General features: G+C 41.1%; 1 protein-coding gene across 3 annotated transcripts in view; it reads left to right on the plus strand.

The window, feature by feature from the left end:
• The window catches only part of RETREG3 (reticulophagy regulator family member 3), a 48393-nt gene extending 30831 nt beyond the window's left edge, over window positions 1–17562 (plus strand). For 2 of the 3 annotated variants that reach the window (XM_072939303.1, XM_006199218.4), the window contains 8 exons: window positions 8596–8702; window positions 10499–10529; window positions 11439–11565; window positions 12242–12326; window positions 13004–13141; window positions 14182–14264; window positions 14877–15009; window positions 15391–17562. In XM_072939303.1, coding sequence (XP_072795404.1) covers window positions 8596–8702; window positions 10499–10529; window positions 11439–11565; window positions 12242–12326; window positions 13004–13141; window positions 14182–14264; window positions 14877–15009; window positions 15391–15848 — 1162 coding nt within the window. In that variant the 3' untranslated portion in view covers window positions 15849–17562. Of the gene's footprint in view, window positions 1–1191; window positions 1236–8595; window positions 8703–10498; window positions 10530–11438; window positions 11566–12241; window positions 12327–13003; window positions 13142–14181; window positions 14265–14876; window positions 15010–15390 lie in introns of all 3 variants that reach the window. The other variant, XM_015235160.3, reaches the window with a different exon arrangement.
• The last annotated feature ends 125 nt before the right edge of the window (window positions 17563–17687 follow it).

Consider the following 17687-nt stretch of genomic DNA (forward strand, 5'->3'; position numbering starts at 1 on the left):
GAGGAGACCCAGGATAAAGGTGTCACAGCAGTCTCTGGCATTTGTTGCTTATAAAATCTTAGGGAAACTTGATGATAAACTTTTCCTACATTTTTCATTTATTTTTGGTAGCGCTTCTTCCTTGATCCCCAGGTACCTGCCTCCCTCCTGTTGCTCTTTGTCAAAAACCCTTAACTGTTAACACCTCATTCTGGAGCATTTTCCAAAATGACCTTTTCTTACTTTACTCTCAGCCTCCCCATCCCAATCTTAACCCCAGACCATTTAATCAAACTTCATTTTCTACATTGGAATTGTACTCCTTGGAAAAAAAGTTGATCCTCATTAAACCAGTTTGTATCAAAGTGCGACTGACCGATATATAAAAACTTTATCAGGATTTAAATGAATCCTGATAAACCAAGGGTTTATTAATGCAAATAGATCAGTAGCATGTATGTTGTTACTTTTGAGGAGAGGACTTTACACGTGCCTCTTGCCTGAGAGATTTTTGAAGTTGAATGTGGGGTTGAAGTCTGCACAGAAGGAGCTGTTCTGAGACATCTTTAAATGTTAGTTACCTTTAATTGCTGGCCTCCGATAGTGTATACTTAAGTTTACTAATATACTATGTTTAGGATCTCACTCAGATCCCGTTTTCCTACTCTGAGTCTCTTAAAGCATTGTTGTGATTGGTCTTTATCTCTGGCGTTTTCTGATAGCCTGCCTGCTGAGTATCCAGAAGGCAGTTCCTCTTGTTACATTCCCATCAGGCTCTAAGTAGGTGGGGGAGAGATGTAGCGAAATGAGGGTGTGACTCTTGAGAGCGACAGAGCAATTGGGTATGCCGTTTATGGAGAGGACTCTTACCTGTGAAGGGTTCGGAATGACTGATAGTGTTAAGTCTCTAGAGGCCAGGGTAGTTTGGCATTGGAGTTCACAGGATTGTTTTAGGAAATGAGTTTCCTTGGAACGTGGGTTGAGGTTCAAAATAAAAGACTTCACATCCCAGTAACATCACATTGAATATGGGTGTTGACATTTTGCTTAGGAATGTCAAAGAGTGACTGTTTAGTTCTCAGACTTTATTTAGGAAATGCAGGAGGATTGTTGGCTCAAGTCAGAGAGAAGTCAAATCTGGAATATTTTATTTTTCCTTCATTGTTTTGATTAATGATACATCATTAACTGAGGTGTTTTATACATTTTGAGGTATTAGAAGACTGGATAGGAGTACAAACAAATCATCAATTCAGGTAGGTAGCACTTAATTTTCAATGTTTTATCTTCTCAGTTGAGGTTTTTCTGTATCTGTGAATGTGCCCTCTGACATCTTAATTTAAAAAAAAACATGAAAGATAGGGGTAGATGTGGATGCCTTGTTATTAGAGCATTTCAAGACTTTGACTCTTATTTTCAGGTTCCAGGAAAACTATAGTGATCGTATCGGAGATCTTCCAGCCTGTATTGCTTCTGGTCACTGATAAGTTATTTTCTCCAGTATAATAACGGAAATGTCAGGCCTTCCTTACCAGTCACCTGTATTTACATTAGCCTCAGCACCACCTGTAAGTGACTGATCTGGGGGAAGAGTATGAGTCAGAAAGAGTGTATCCTGACAGGATCAGAAAAGAACAAGTTCTAGTAACTTTCTGGTTGGACTCATACCTAAGAGTTAAGGGGAGGACAAAGGAGCCCCGGAAACATGTGTGATCTCTGAGCTCCTACTCCTTCTGTGAAGAGCACATGGTGCAAGGAGGGCTAGATGATGACTGCTGAGCTCCTTTCCAGTTCTTAACATTCTGTGACTCTAGGTGGTCTTTAAATTAGGAATATTGATTTAGAACACTCCATAACCTGTTTTTTTTGTTAAGAGATCTCTGTTGGGATCTGCTTTTACAGTCACTAGTCTGAGTTAACCATACTATGTTCTAGTGAATATTATGGAATCTGTTGTTTTCACAATTGAAAAGTTTGCAAATTTATTTCCTCTCTCCGCCCCTGCCCATTAAAAAAATGACCCAAAAAGTCATTAAAGGTATACAGCAGTTCTGATTTAAAAGATTAGAATTTGAGTAAAAACAATGGAAATAGGAAATGGAAGGAAGGGCCTATTTAAAATAAGACATTTGTTCTGTGAAGAAAAATCTACACATCAAATTTCAGATGAAATCTATTGAACAAATGTTTCTGATGATAGTCTTTGGAGAGATCTTATTGCTTTTGGTGGCCAGGAAGACTCGCAGAGATGCCTTGGCTTACTTTTTTTTGCCTCTGTTTTGCAGTCAGTTTTTATCGATTCTAATTGTAAGGTTGGGTGCTTTCTGCCCATTAACGTAGCGCAGGTCATTTGCAGCTAGCTGGTTTGGTTTATGGTTTTGTGCAAGCAACAACTACTACTACATGATATAGGTCGGGTTATTTTTTTTTTTTTTCATTCTAATTTACCAGTGACTGGCTCATTAACCAGCAGCCACAAGTGCTGTACAACAATGGGCTTTCTATCCCTGTAGGATGGGATGCTTTGTTCTGAAGTGCCACTGAGACAGGCTTACTCTGTAATAACAAAGGAACCCAGAAATAGTGTATTCTTTGAAAAGAGACATGTGATCTTTATTTCGTGTATGATTACAGCAAACTTTAATTTACCTGTGCTAATGATGAGGATCCATGGTATAGTTAACCCCAAAGAGTTGTTTATTTTTGTAATTTCTCGTGATTTTTCTGGACACCAGATTGTTTTTCTAAGGAATGTTTTATTTAGACTGATAATTAATTGGATTTTAGCCCCTAATAAAGGGAATGGGTAATTTATAAAAGGACAAAAAAGCCAAAAAATAATAAATCAATGGATATATAAATTTTTACTCATTAGCAATACAAAAATCTAATATAAATGGCAGCGAGTTGCTAATTTCTGCTTATTAGGCTTTTAAAAATGGTAGTATTTTATTCTGGGCAAAATATGGAAAAACTGGTGTTTGGTTGATAGGAATGTAAATTTGATAGCCTGTCTGGAAAGTAATCTGCAATACGTTTTAAGATACTTAAAAAATTATTGCCTTTTCAGAGGCTGGGAGAAATGGGGAGGTTTCTTTTGAGGGTGATGAAATGTTTTAAATTAGATAATGGTGATGGTCACACAACTCTGAATATAGTAAAAACCATTGAATTAGACAGTTTGAAAGGGTAAATTTTATGGTGTGCAAACTGCATCACAATAATGCTGTTACCAAAAAAAGGTACTAGTACTAGTACTAGCTAGTACTTCCATTTAGTTAACTGTAAATAAAGTCAAAGATTTATGCTCAGTGATATATAATTCAGCTTCTTTATTACATCAAAAATTGGAAACATCTTAGTTCGATTAGGGACAGGTTTAAAACACTAATTGTATCTATGCATGATGTAATCATATTAAAGTTTTTGAATGCTTTTCTGGTGATAAAGGAGAACATATCTATGTATTGTTAAAGGAATGAGAAGGTTTTTAAACCAGTTATGCTATATACTTCCATGGAGTTTTTATATGTGAATTAAAAAAGAACATTTTGGGGTATGTATGTGGATGAAGGGTTATTTTTTAAACATTTTACTATGGAGAATTTAAAACATTTATGTAAGACAGAATAATACTATGTATCACCATGTACCCAGCTTTAAAAATATTCAATTCATGGCCAGCTTTGTGTCTTCTATACCCAGTTCTTTTTCACCTCCTCCTTTCTTGTTTTGAGGCAAATCCTAGATGTCACATCATTTAATTTGTAAGTTTTTCAGTATGTGACTCTGAAAAATAAAGACTTTAATAAATTATCACTACCGGAGGGGGAGGGTATAGTTCAGTGGTAGAGCACCTGCTTATTAGCATTCATAGGCCCTGAGTTCAATCCCCAGTATCTCCATTAAAAAATAAATAAATAAACCTAATTACCTCCCCCTCCAAAAAGAATACAAATAATAAATAAAAATTTTAAAAAAATCACTACCATTATAACATGTAAAAAATTAATGTTTCCAGTCAGTGTTCAGATTTCCAATTTTCTCATAAATGTCACTTTGTGTTTTTAAACAGTTCATTTGGGTTAGGAGCCAAATTAAGTCCACATATTGTGACCGATTGTTCTGTTTTTTCTTTCTACATCTCTCTTACTTTGTTGATTCCCTTTCAATCCTTTTCCTCCTTGTAATTTATTTGTTGAAGAAACCAGTATGTCCTGTAAAGTATCCAAAAGATTGGATTTTGCTGATTATATCCCTGTGGCTTAACCCATTCCCCTGTGCTCCTCTGTGTATTTCCTGTGAACTGGTAGTTGGATCTAGAGGCTTGGACAGATGTAGGTTAAAAAAAAAATTTTGGGAGGCAGGGCAAGACTTTTATACTGGTGATAGTGTACTAATTTTGTTTTTATTTTCTTCCTTAATTATTACTTATATTTTCTAAACTTTCCCCAATAAACATGCTTGCCTTTAGAAGTAAGAAAAATAAATATCATTAAGGAAAAACCTCTTGTGAGCTGACAGTGGGTAGAAGGAGTAATGGGCTGTGGGCAATACACAGATAATTCACATATGAATAGTATCCAGAGTTGACTGCATTTGTAGTTGTTTTTGCTCAGTTAGGAAGTTCTCATGCTGATTATAGTTGCTGAAAAATGTTTTGCGTGTTGTCTTATCAAACTTGTACACTTACATCTGCATGTGAATTTTTTGGCCTGCATGAATAGACTTTGCAGGACTAAACTAAATGAGAATCCTCCTTTATTTTTCCTCATTGCTTACCTATACGAGTCTCACAAGTACTTTATCTTCAGTTTTGTCTTGTCCTTGTACAGAGTTGCATAGTTTTTTTTTTTTTATAGGTAGGCTTCCAGGTTACCTCCATAAAATGATAGGTGTAATGTGACTTCAGTATATCCCAAACACACCGGTCTGAGACTGATGCTCGCTTTTTGTTTAGGAATTTAGTATCGAGGGCTGAAGCAAAGGAGCACATGCTTATCCATATTCTTTTATAGTTGATGGTCATACCCCTATGGGAATTAATAATAGTTGATATTAATTGACTGGTTACCTTGAAGAGGTCAACTCTAGTGGTTAGAGGTCATTTTTCCATTAAATAAGTTTTAATCTATATGGAAGAAACTGTTTTCCCAAGAGTTATTGTACACCACACAGAAAAACTCTTCTTCCTCTTAAGTTTCTGCATTGGCTTGTTCAAGAAAAGGTTATACTATATTTGGCTCTAAAATTGAATTATGGACCAGGATTAATTTTGTTCAAGCAGATGCTCAGAGTTTTAGCCTTCATAACCCAGAGAATACACCCTTTGTCTTTGCTGATCCACCTTCATCTGCAGGATAAAATCCAATGCCCTTTGTCATAAAAGGCCCTTCATGATCTGACTACTGCCTCTCTCCCCGTACTATCCCCTCCCTCTGTTCTTTATGTTTCAGTTCAGTCAGAATACTTGTAGTTCCCTAAATATGTCATGCCAGCTGGCTGTTCTCCCTATCTGAATGTCCTCTCCTTCCCCATACCTTTTTGCCCTGTTGCCTTACCATTTGTCTTTAAAATTCTGGCTTAGATGTCCTCTTTGTTATTACCTTGTCATGCTGTATTACAAACACATACTGACATTAATACACTTGAGAATAAGGTCCATGTTTTACTCCTTTTCCATAACTGTGCTACTTACCACAAGGCCTCGGCATATAATGGGCAATTAAAAAATGTGTGTTTAATTGAGGTGAAGCATAGGTGGGGGCTATAACAGGCTACTAATATAGTCCTCTCTTGGGGAAACAGTATTTTTATTGCCATCATCTCTGGAAAACTGACCTTTCTTAGGAGAGCTTAATATCCTTTCCCTGCCCCAATGTATATTTGTGGTAGTCATCATGATCTGGGAAGTGGAGATTGCAGAGAGTCTGGATTGCCTCCCCAGAGAGCCCTTTCAAGTACTCTGGAGAAAACAGAGACGTGCCACATCTGGCTCCTGGGACGTGGAAGCAGCAGCACTGGGGAGCAAAGTGCTCTTGAGCCCTTATCCCTGGCCTTGTTAGATTTCCTTTTTTTTAGGATGGCTTTGGAGAGAAGATTGATGGCCCAGGGCAGCTGTGGAGGCTCATTTCTGTTAAACTACTTTCATTCCTTAATCTCATGTATAATTACAGTATCCTTTAAGTGATGGAGTGGAAATATTGGAATAAAGTTGTCATTGGTGATTGGATTTCTAAGTTCTTGGCTTCTTCCATCCCTCATGCTTTGTATAGTTTTAGAAATTATGTAACATGGATTCATGTTTATTGAAAACAGTACAAAAACGTCTGGAGACCAAAATTAAAGTTCCTCTGTATGCATATGTATATATTCATTGGTACACACAGATAAAGCTTTTTTCTAATACAAAGATTATACTCTTAGTATCATTCTGTGGATATGTCAAGTCATTAGGTCATGTGTTGAGTTGAGAAGAGGAGAGGTCATTTATAACCAGCCTTTGGTCATCCTTACCCTTGTTTGATCAGTTGCTGTGATGGTAGCTAATAACCTTTCTACATCCTAAAACTAAATAGAACTATGTGTTAGGCATGTATTAGTTACCTTGTATTTTCTTCATCTTTTTAGCAAGATCAACTATGATATTTTTACAAGTGTTTAAGTATATTGTTTCTAATACCTGCAAACAATCCAGCGAGATTTGTTGTTGTTAACATCACATATAGATGGAGAAACTGAGGCTTAAAGAGATTAAGCTAATTTATTCAAGGTCACACGATGAAGAGTGACTGTTCAAAGAAATAAACTCAAGTCAATCTAACTTTAAACGTTATGCCTCACTGCCCTGCTAAACCACCTCTCTGGTGATGCATTTGGCTTCCAGCTAGATCTTAGAATAGTGTTTCTCGAATCATCTGCAGTGAAAGACTAGTGTTGGTTTTCCCAGTCTGTTTCAAATCAATACTTTTGTAAAATAAAATATAAATGAGTTACTAGATAAATTAAGTTTAAAAAGATCTACAAAATATAAGCCCAGATACATTCTTATATTCAAAATTACTTGGCCAGATTGCTATAAGAACTTCTAAAGGCTTACTTTCTATTTCTATACCTAGTTCCCACAGCCTGGTAAAGTCACTGGACCACTGACACTGCAGGGTACTGCCCTAGAGGCGTTGGAGTGGTATGATAGGAAGACTTGTAAGAAATAACTTAAAAAAATTATTGTGAAAGATTTTTAAATACATAGAGAGGTAGAGAGAATAACATAAAGAATCCTATGTACTCATTCATCATCCAACTTCAGCAATTATCAGCTCATGGTCAGTCTTGTTTCATCTTCTTTTACACCCTTTCACTTGCCAAACTGTTATTTTGACACAAATCCCAGATATTATATCATTTCATTCATAAATATTTTAGTATGTATCTCTAAAAGATATTCTTTAAAAACATAACTTTTGTAACATCATCACACCCAAAAAATTCCTTAATAGCTTCAGATGTATTGTCAGTGTTCAGATTTCCCAGATTTTTTGTAAATATCTCTTTATAATTGATTCTTTCAAATAAGAACTAGCTCTTCCTTCATTCTATTAATGTGATACATTATAATTGATTTTTTTTATGTTGAACCACCATTGCATTGCTGGATTAAATCCCAGAATTGATCATGTTGTATAATCCTTTTAATATGCTGCTGAATTCATTTTGATAATATTTTATTGGGGATTTTTGTGTCTATATTCATAAGGTATATTGTAGTTTTCCTGTAGAGTTTTTGTCTGACTTTGGTATCAGAGTAATGCTACCCTCATTAAATGAATCAAGAAGTGTTCTTCTTCAGTTTTTTGGGAAGAGTTTGAGAAGGTTTGGTGTTAATTCTACAGAATTGACTTCCAGATGTAGCTTCAGTGCTCACTTTCTGTGACTATGACCAAGTCTTTTTACTTTTTTGAGCCTTAGTTCTTTCATCTGTAAAAGGAAGTCTAATTGAATTAGATGCTCTTTTTTTTTCAGGTTTTTTTTTTTTTTTTTTTTGCTTTTTATTTATTTATTTAGTTGAATGGTAGTTGATTTACAATGTTATGTTAGTTTCTGTTGTACAGCATAGTGATTCAGTCATACATATATATATATATACAAACACATACACATACTCTTTTTCATATCCTTTTTCATTATAACTTATTACAAGATACTGAATGTAGTTCCCTGTGCTATACTGTAGGACCCTGTTGTTTATTAGATGCTCTTTAATGCATCTCTGTCAGTTTGTTGTCCTATACCAGGGTCTAATTTGGTAGAAAGATTTTGGTTGCATTTTAACAACTTGTTAATAGTAATGAATTTCTCCCCAAAATGAATAGAATCACAGACTTGAAAGTTGAGAGGAGCTTTGAGAGGTTATTTGGTTTAGTCCTCTGCCTTTACAGAAGCAAATTACTATCTCTGAACCATGGGTAAACTAGCTGAAGTCTAGAAAGTTTAGGTAGTTTTCCCAAGATGTATAGCTAGGACGTAAGTCTATTTACCACAGAACCTTTAGTGCACATGTTTTTTTCTGAAATTAGCTTAATTGGATAATGATCTTCTGTTTATCCTTCTCTTTAGGTTCTTTGCACTGACATCACTTCGTCTTGTGTTTTTACTTGCATTCAGCTCCATGATCATTGTGTGTATAGATCAATGGAAGAACAAAATCTGGCCTGAAATAAAAGGTGAGTTTGGTAGCATTTAGAACAGTCTGAACCGGAAATGACCTTTCTGTAATTTTCACCTTTAGTTGTAGGGGTTTATGAGGGAGTATGTGGAGCTGGGAATATCTTTTGATGTCTGAGTTATTTGCTTTTAGGAGACACTTGAAGGGCTAGTGCCCTGCCTGTAGTTCCTAAGAGGTTTGTTCCGCCCTTCCCATTGTTACTGAGCTCAGGCAATCTGTATCTACCACCTAACATTTTCTTGCCCTCAGGAATAAAGTAGTCCTCAAGTTGTTAAAAAATAATTCTAAAAAAAAAAAAAATCTCCTCACTGGGTACTATATCATTATCAAGGCAATATCAATTTGCCTCTCAGGAATTTCTTCTTTTTTTCTTTATTGGAGGTGCTGGTGATTGAACCCAGGACCTTGTGCGTACCACTGAGCTATATCCACCCCTGAGGAATTTCTTTTAAATTATTTATTTGCAAAGCACTAAGTTAGGCTTTATGACTTACATAAAGTACTCTAAGATATGGTTCCTTTTCTCAGAATTTACACATACGTGAACATAAGAAAAGTTATAGAACAGCACCAGAAATGTCACAGTGCAGTATGTAATCAGTATGTTTGTTATGTATTTTGGCCCTAGCTTAAGTCTTAAAGGAAACAAAAGATTTGCACAGGTAGAGAAATAAGTGTGTTTCTAGAGAGATCAGAGGCTTGATTAGTCTGAGGAACCAGAAGCTGCAAAGCATTTCCTGAGAGCAGGGAACTGATCATTTTCATGGGAGTGGAGAGGTCATTAAAGGGAATAATAGGAAATAAAACAAAGTATGTTGGGATTTGATTTTTTAGAGCCTTAAAGTTAGATTTGGAAGTTTAGACTTTATCCTGTGGTAGTGGGTGGTCATTGAAGATTCTTTTATTAAAGCTATATGCTGAGATGATATTAAAGATTAATTTGATAGCATTTTACCAGACCACATGGAAGGAGGAAAGGGGGAAAGAGGGAGACCTGATAGGAGACTTTGTGAGAAAGAGAGAGGTGTCAATGGAAACAAATGATGATGGCTTGGAGAGCTGTGAAGAAGGAAGACACATCAAGACTGATAAACATGGGGTTAGAAGAGTAAGGGATAAAAGCCAGCTTTGGGATTTCAAAGCAAGGAGAGTAGGAGAATGGCATTATAGTTAGCAATTAAAGGTAGCTTCAGGGCAGTTGGTGTGGGTGGGGAGTGAGAGTAAGGAAAATTGATGTAGGTTTTGGATATGTAATTTTTAAGTGTTGGCAGGATATTCAAACCAGAGTGTACAACTTTTAACTGCATTCCCATCCTATTTTGCAGAGACTCAAGGAGTCATATAACTCATCCACCTGTGTTATGGTGGTGAATTCAAAAGACTTTAGAACATTGTTTGTAGCTAATGGATCTCTTTTTAAATAGGCAGATTTCTAGGGTTTGAGTAGTTATACCTTAGTAACCTGGTGCAACCCAGACACATCTGAGAGTTGGGATGGACCTTTTTTGTGTGCATCTTGGCCCCCAGCTGTAGTAATTAGAAGGGATCCTAGTGCTCCATCTGGATGCCCACCTCCCACCCCGCCTTGATGGAGAAATGAGAAGGCATCAGCCATCATTCCCTTGTCTGCAGCTCCCTAACTCGGCAGTATAACATGGTGTCTCCTTTTTATTGGCTATGACTGTTTTCTTTTCCCCAAACCTATTAAAACTTGAGCTGTCAGACCAATAGCCTAACATTTTCATGTTTAGTTTTCCCTACCAACTAATGCTGGTATTTGTTTTAATATTGTAGTGCCAAGACCCGACGCATTAGACAATGAGAGGTATGGAACACTAATTAAATCCCTTGTTGTTGCTATGATTGATTCTCTTGTGATATTCTGGTTACATGTTGTTAACTCCATGTTCTGGACACAGAGTATAAGCTGAGAACCTAGTCTGTTGCAAATAATCATTTTAACAAATCCTAAAGTTCAGGGAGCAGTATGTGGAGATGGCTAGTATCCTCTGATACTTACAGGAGATGTTTCTGAAAAAGAAGCATTATGGTGCCCCATGACCTGACATGCCAATGAATTAGCTGCATTATTCAGCCCTACGGTGAAAACTTAGCATTGTCTCTTGGCTTTTATACCAGATTTTTTAGTGTTTTCTGTGACCTCTGGCTATTTAAAGTTTCTGGTCAGAAAACACATTGGTTCCTGGCATCAGCAAGCCAAAGATTCCTCTTGTGGCTTACAGCTCCTGCTTTCATTTCTCAGTTCATTCATCTCGTATGTGTGATCCAAGGAATTTTCTTTGCTATGGTTTATTTTGGTTTTGCTTTACTTGTTTTCTCTCTGCGGGGCACATCCACCATTGTCCCCCCACCCTGCAGCAATGGTATCAGACTGTGCTTTACTTTTTTCCCTGGATTGCAATCACAGTGAATTGCAATGGTCTGAGCACAGGAAAGATGTTTCTGAGCACAAAGAGCTGGTGGCAGGTTTACACACGTGGATTGGGCTGCTTGCTCACAGGGTGGAGTTGTCAGAACAAGTTTGCCCTCCTAGTCCTTAAAGTCAAGTTTCAACCTGGTGAGCCAAGAAGAGTCATGCTTCACCTCCAGAACACCTAGGACTAGCCACTCCCCAGCCCCTGTTTAAACCCGGAAGCACTGGCTGCCTTCACAGCAAGATGGGGGGGAACCCTCAACACCCTTCTTTCACAGCTCCCCCTTCTCTCTCCCATAGCTGGGGCTTTGTGCACCCTCGGTTGCTCAGCGTGCCCGAGCTCTGCCACCATGTAGCTGAAGTCTGGGTTAGTGGGACCATTTTCATAAGGAATCTTTTGCTTTTCAAAAAGCAAAACCCAGGCAAGGTAAGACTCTTCTTCCCTTTTTCATTCTCATTTCTGGCTTCTCAGCTGAGTTCATGCTAAACTGAAACAACCCTTTTACAACCTACCCTCATTCAAGAAAGAAAAGGCCATGGTGTTTGTGGAGACAAAAGGAAGTTGTAGGAAGGTGCCTCTGACCAGCCACTAGAACTAAGGCAAGAGCTTGATGTCTCCTTCTTTGGGTGCTTGCCACGTAGATTAGGCCATCTTCCTGCCTGATAGTGTCCATGTAAGATGGGAAAGAAAGCTTGTTTGTGTGCACTCTGTGTCATGTTAAACATGTGGTAGGTGGTTGGGTTTTTTAATTTTATTTTACTTTGACTTAAAAAGCCCACCACTAACCCTTGTTTTCAGAGAGAATTTTTGGCTAAGTCCTATTCAAACCAGTTTCCCAGCATGAAAGGTGCAGCCCTGTGGGGTTAGCCATGTGAGAGGAGTTTGAATAGTAGTGGATATCCTCCCTTTCCTCCCAAACGGAATCACCATTGAATGCAGCAGTGGCTAGGTACATGTCATTCTGACATGTCCATGCTTTACTCAGAGGTCATAAAGAATCATTTCAGTCACATCTCCACCTCATCTGCCTCCCCCACTCCTTGTCCCCACCCCTGTCCACTCCATGTAGCAGAAACTTAATACTGTTTCCTGACTCCCCCAGTTCTGCTTGCTGAGCTGTGGGATACTGACCTTTTTGGCTGTCTTGGGCCGCTACATCCCTGGGCTCCTGCTGTCCTACTTAATGCGTAAGTATGGCATGTACCTCCCCTGTGAGCTTACCCTGCTCATAGCTTTTCCAGCCACAGCTAACACTGGGTATAGGGCGAGTACGTTTATATTTCAGCTCTCTAGGAAATGATCTTTTTGTATTTTCATCTCCTGTTTAGTGTCATGAAAATATCTTCTTGTCTGTATCAGGCTTCCCATCTAGAAAGTCCTTTTCTTACTAAGTCAGCCTTAGAAACTGATGAGGGTCCACCAACATATATTGTATTACCAACTATAAAGGACTATCTGTCCCTATCTTAGAAGGGAACTTTTAGGTTCAGTGTATTGTATACGCTGAGTGTATATACCCTGGGCGCTTTTTTCCCCTGCAGCATTGTTCTGTACATTAAGTTACTTCATACTGGCATGGACTCTGCTTGAGACTGGAAGAACTGAGTAGTGAGGGCTGTGGCCGTTATGTATCGGAAGCTCACATGACTTGTGTAGTTTATGAGGCATTGTTACCATTTGGCCTTGTGTATGGCTCAGTGACACCCATATGCAAGTGATGGCAGAGGAAGAGGACCAGCAGAACTAAGCAGAACTGTTTCACACTAATTGTCCAAACCCTAAGGACACAACGGCAGAGGGACAGGGACAGGACTGTTTCGTGCAGCCCCTTCGCCATTTTGCCACTCTTTCCCACTCCTCTCAGTTGTCGCTGTCATGATGTGGCCCCTTGCTGTGTACCACCGACTGTGGGATCGAGCATATGTATGGCTGAAGCCAGCTCTGCAGCGGCTGGACTTCAGTGTCCGTGGCTACATGATGTCCAAGCAGAGAGAGAGACAATGTAAGTGTCAAGGGGAGGCTTCCTTCCACTTGGGAAATTTGGGGAAGAGAAGGAGAAGCTCAGAGGTCCCTGAAAATGGGAGAAGTAGGGTGTGATTGGTGTGTAGGGGGGGTGGTAGGTAAAAGTGATATTCTATTCCAGGGAAATCTATGCAGGCTTACCAATTTTTCCCATTTGGAACGCTAGACAGTCTCATTTTAAACAAATCTGAGGAAAGTTCTCCCAAGTCAAATAAAGACTGTGAAGGTATTCCCAGTGTTAGCTGCTTTCTATGAAGCACTTTCTGGGTGCCTGTGCACTGTGCTGGCTGTTCTGCACACGTTATCTTAGTTACCCTTTACAATAGCCTTGAGAAGAGGGTGGTATTATCCTTTTCTAGTGGAGGAAATTGAAGTTCACAGTTAGTAAATGGCAAGGCAGGTCTTTTAAATTCCTAAGCTGGGCCTCTTTTTCACTATTGAAAGCTGCCTTCCAAAAGGGATTTAAAGCTGACTTCAGAAGCCAGAAGTGTACTAGCCTAAGATCCTCCAGCACACGAATGACCGTTGTGCAAACTTTTTCCTCTCTTCCTGGTCTGGTCAGGTTGGGTGTTTCATTAAGCCCTGGCCTTCAAAGAGCCTTGCACATGGATACCAAAGCCAAGCTCCCCCTGGTGCAGCCAGTTGAATAATATTAGTCCTTAAAAGCCTGACTTAACCCAGGTTGGGCATCTCCCTATGCCCTCTCAATGATAGTGTCCACTGGACACACTGATGTTCAGTCTGTGCCTAGCTGATCTGAGAGTTGTTGATGAGCCTGGTAGTTGATCATCTCACCAGAACGAAAAGGCGGAGTTCTCGAGGGTGGGATGTTGGAAGAGACATCTTTCTCTCCTGTGTTACCAGCTTATCTTGCCACTTAGGCTCAGCATCTCCACCCTAGGCATTGGTATGTAGGCTTAGGGGGTTCTCTTAGATTCTCATTTTATGCCTTTGAAATCCAGAGTGGGTGGGTGTTCCCCTCAAGGGAAGGCGACAAGGTCTTCTGCTCTTTCCACATAGTGCGCCGCAGAGCTCTACACCCAGAACGTGCCACGGACAACCAAAGTGACAGCGAAGAGGAACTTGCTGCCTTCTGTCCTCAGGTATCTTGCATGTGGAAGCTGTATCACTGGCCAGTTTTTTTTTTTTTAAGCTCCCTTTTTAACCATCTGGTGCCCATGTATAGATAGTAATCAGGTTTTTAAGCTCCTTGTGTGTTCTCGAAGACCCCACCTTCTTTGTTCCCAAGAGCAGTGAGGAGAGAAGCTAGTGTTTATTCGGACTTTGTATGTAGATCTCAACTTGAGCCTGGTGACCAGCACATCCTCTTCCATGTCTCCTTTTAACCCTTAACCATCATGGCAGAACTTCTGGAACTGGCGTGATCATCTTTTAAACAGCCCGCCTTAGGTCAGGCAGTGTGTGTATCCTCCTGGCCACCTGTGAAAAGTATTCTCTGGATCAGTTACTTGTTTAAGAGTAAGTGGCTGGTTGATACCCAAGACTGCTTCCTTTCCTGGGCTCAAGATTGATGAATAAGGGTGTTTTCCCTGGGGGAGCAGCCTAAAAGGGGTCAGGAATTTGAAGTCCCAGCCTATGCCTGGTTACACTGCTGGCCTTTAGGGTCAGCTCACTGGTAAAGTAACTGGGGAACTGTTACACCTGTTCCTAATGGCATCATCTCTTCAGGCTTGTTGGTCTTTTCTTTTCCTAAGCTGGATGATTCTACTGTTGCCAGGGAATTGGCCATCACAGACTCTGAGCACTCAGATGCTGAGGTCTCCTGCACAGACAATGGCACATTCAATCTTTCACGGGGCCAAACACCTCTAACAGAAGGCTCTGAAGGTGAGAGGAAGCTTGGACAGTTGGAAGTTGGCAGTGGCTCTGTTGTCTCTTAGCTTCCCGGGCAGCAGGGATAGTGCCTCCTCCCCTCCTGCTTTCTGAGCTGTGGATCAGGTGGCCATGCAGCCTTAGGGGTATGGCTCCAGCCAGGATGGTACTGCTGTTCTCCTAGAAATCCTCAGCCCCTTAGTAGCCTCAGGTTTTAGACTCTCGGGGGACATAGTGGAGGAAGAAAGGGGAAATTCTTTGCCCAGTAGAGACCACAGCAGTCTTTAAGTGGAGGGGGAAGGCCGACCAGTGCCAGAAATCCAGAGTGGAAAAATTGGTTACATGGGGGTGACTTTGTGGAGTTGCCATGTCTCAGACACTCCTCTGTTCTTCCAGACCTAGATGGTCACAGTGACCCAGAGGAATCCTTTGCCAGAGACCTTCCAGACTTCCCTTCCATTAATGTGGATCCTGCTGGCCTGGATGATGAAGATGATACCAGTATCGGGATGCCCAGCTTGATGTACCGTTCCCCACCAGGGGCCGAGGAGCCTCAGGGCGCCCCTGCCGGCAGGGACGAGGCTGCACTGCCAGAGCTCCTGCTTGGTGCCCTGCCTGGAGGATCCAACCTCACCAGCAACCTTGCTAGCCTGGTCTCCCAGGGCATGATCCAGCTGGCCCTGTCAGGGGCCTCCCAGCCAGGCCCTTCTGGCCTACCTCCCCGGAGAGCAACAAGAGGCTTCCTCCGGGCCCCCAGTTCAGACCTGGACACTGATGCTGAGGGGGATGACTTTGAACTTCTGGACCAGTCAGAGCTGAATCAGCTGGACCCTGCCAGTTCCAGGAGCCACTGAGGCAGACTCCCCTTGGGGGTCACTGTGGTTTAGGTTTTTTCTCCCCATTCCACTTAAGGTGAAGGGGCAAGGGAAGAACCCAGGTTCCATCCCCTGAATTATATTTGTATGCTCGGTGGCCTGGCTGATGCTCGGTGGCCTGGCTGATGCTCAGAGGCTTGCTAAGAGAGGATACTCACTCCCCTGCTACCAGCTGGGTGCCCATTTCTGAGCTCAAGTCACTGAAGTGAGAGTGTGCTCCCTGAGGGACACTCTCTCCATCAGGGTGGTGGTACTTTTGGGGAGCAAAGTAGTCAGGGGTATTGGTTCCCTTTTGAGAGGATGCTACTGTGTGCTTCTAGGTATGGGTGCTCAGTGGCCCTCAGTGATAGATCCTTTCCCTTCCTTCATCATCTCCCTAGAGCTTCAAGTCAGGCAGCAGCTGGAAGAGTTCCATTGTTATCCTCTTGTGCTAAGCCATGATTTGATCTGTCTTTTTCTAATCAAGCTTGTCCTTTGGTTCTGCAGAGCAGGCCTGCTCCCTCTGCCCCAGCCCATCCTCATTTCTTGAGGCCTAACCCCCAGTGCTCCAAAATATTGTTTGTGAAATTTAAGAAATGTGAACATGAGGTGGGAGTGGGCCTCTTCTGCATTACCTTGGGCCATGGGGTCAGCTGGCTGGGAGGGTGAGTGCCTCCATATCTCATGGTCTCACTGAATCTTTTGGAGCTGCCTGGTTATCTGTGGTGCTGCTAACCCCTGGCTCCATTTGCCTATCAGCCTGAGCAATGAGCAAAGCAATACCATACCATGCCCATTTCCATGTTCCTGTTCCTTCTGCTCCTCCTTTGGAGAAGCAATAATTCCATGGGCAGTGTCAGAGTAGCACTTTACAAACGGCTCAGTGGCATTCATCCCAGGAGCCACCAGCTCTTCTTGCACCAGCTATTGTCACTCCCTATTCAGCTCCTTTAATACTTTTATTTTCAACTGCTTCCCGATTTGGCAGGGCCTGTTGTAAGGATGAGCCCAGTTAGCAAGAATGTGTCTATAATCAGCAGAGCCCCCGTAAAGGGGTATCTGTTTTGCCCCTAGTGAAATCATGTGAGAAAAAACTAAAAAATGGTAATTAGATCTAAACCTGTGCCTCCCCAGTCAAAGCTTAAGCCAGACTCTTCTATTCTCTTTCCCTCTGCGTTAACCCTTTGCTGATCCTCAGGGACCACTCCCCCAACACCCCCATACCTGGGTGAGAGATGTTGGACAGAGCCCATTTTCATGTGCTGCAGGTGGGAGTGTGCTAATATGTTTGCTCTTGGTTGATGGATAGAGTAGAGGCCAGGGTGAAAATAGCCAACAATGAGACGGGAGAAGAACTAGGTGTCTGATTCATAGTCAGTTCCCTTTGTATGAAGTTAGGGTAATGGCCTCTCCCCACTTTAGGGTTCTCAGACAGACCGTGTACACCTCTCTTCTCGGAGCCCAGATGTCTTACAGGTGAGCTCTGATGTGGAAAAAAACAGGAGGTGTGGGATTTTGTGTGTTTGCATGAGTGTGTGTAGCATCAGTTCTTGGGAGTTGGTAAGAGGGAGGGAAAGAAGGAGAGCAAAATCTTGGGACGGTGTTTCCTGAACGTGCAGATCCTGCTCTGAATCTCCTTAGTCCTCCACTGTGAATTGGGATGGGGATGAGGGTGGGAGGGGTGCTGGAGAATAAATCTTGTATGAGAACAATCTTTAAGAGACATGTTGAATGGTATCTTACCCTTGATAGGTCTTTTCTTGTTAATCTGAGGTGTGATTAATTTGAGGAGGTGACAGCCTCAAAAGAGGAAGCCCTTTGTGAGGGCTGTCTGTGTGA

This window comes from Vicugna pacos, chromosome 16 (genome assembly GCF_048564905.1).
Source record: "Vicugna pacos chromosome 16, VicPac4, whole genome shotgun sequence".
NCBI lineage: Eukaryota > Metazoa > Chordata > Mammalia > Artiodactyla > Camelidae > Vicugna > Vicugna pacos.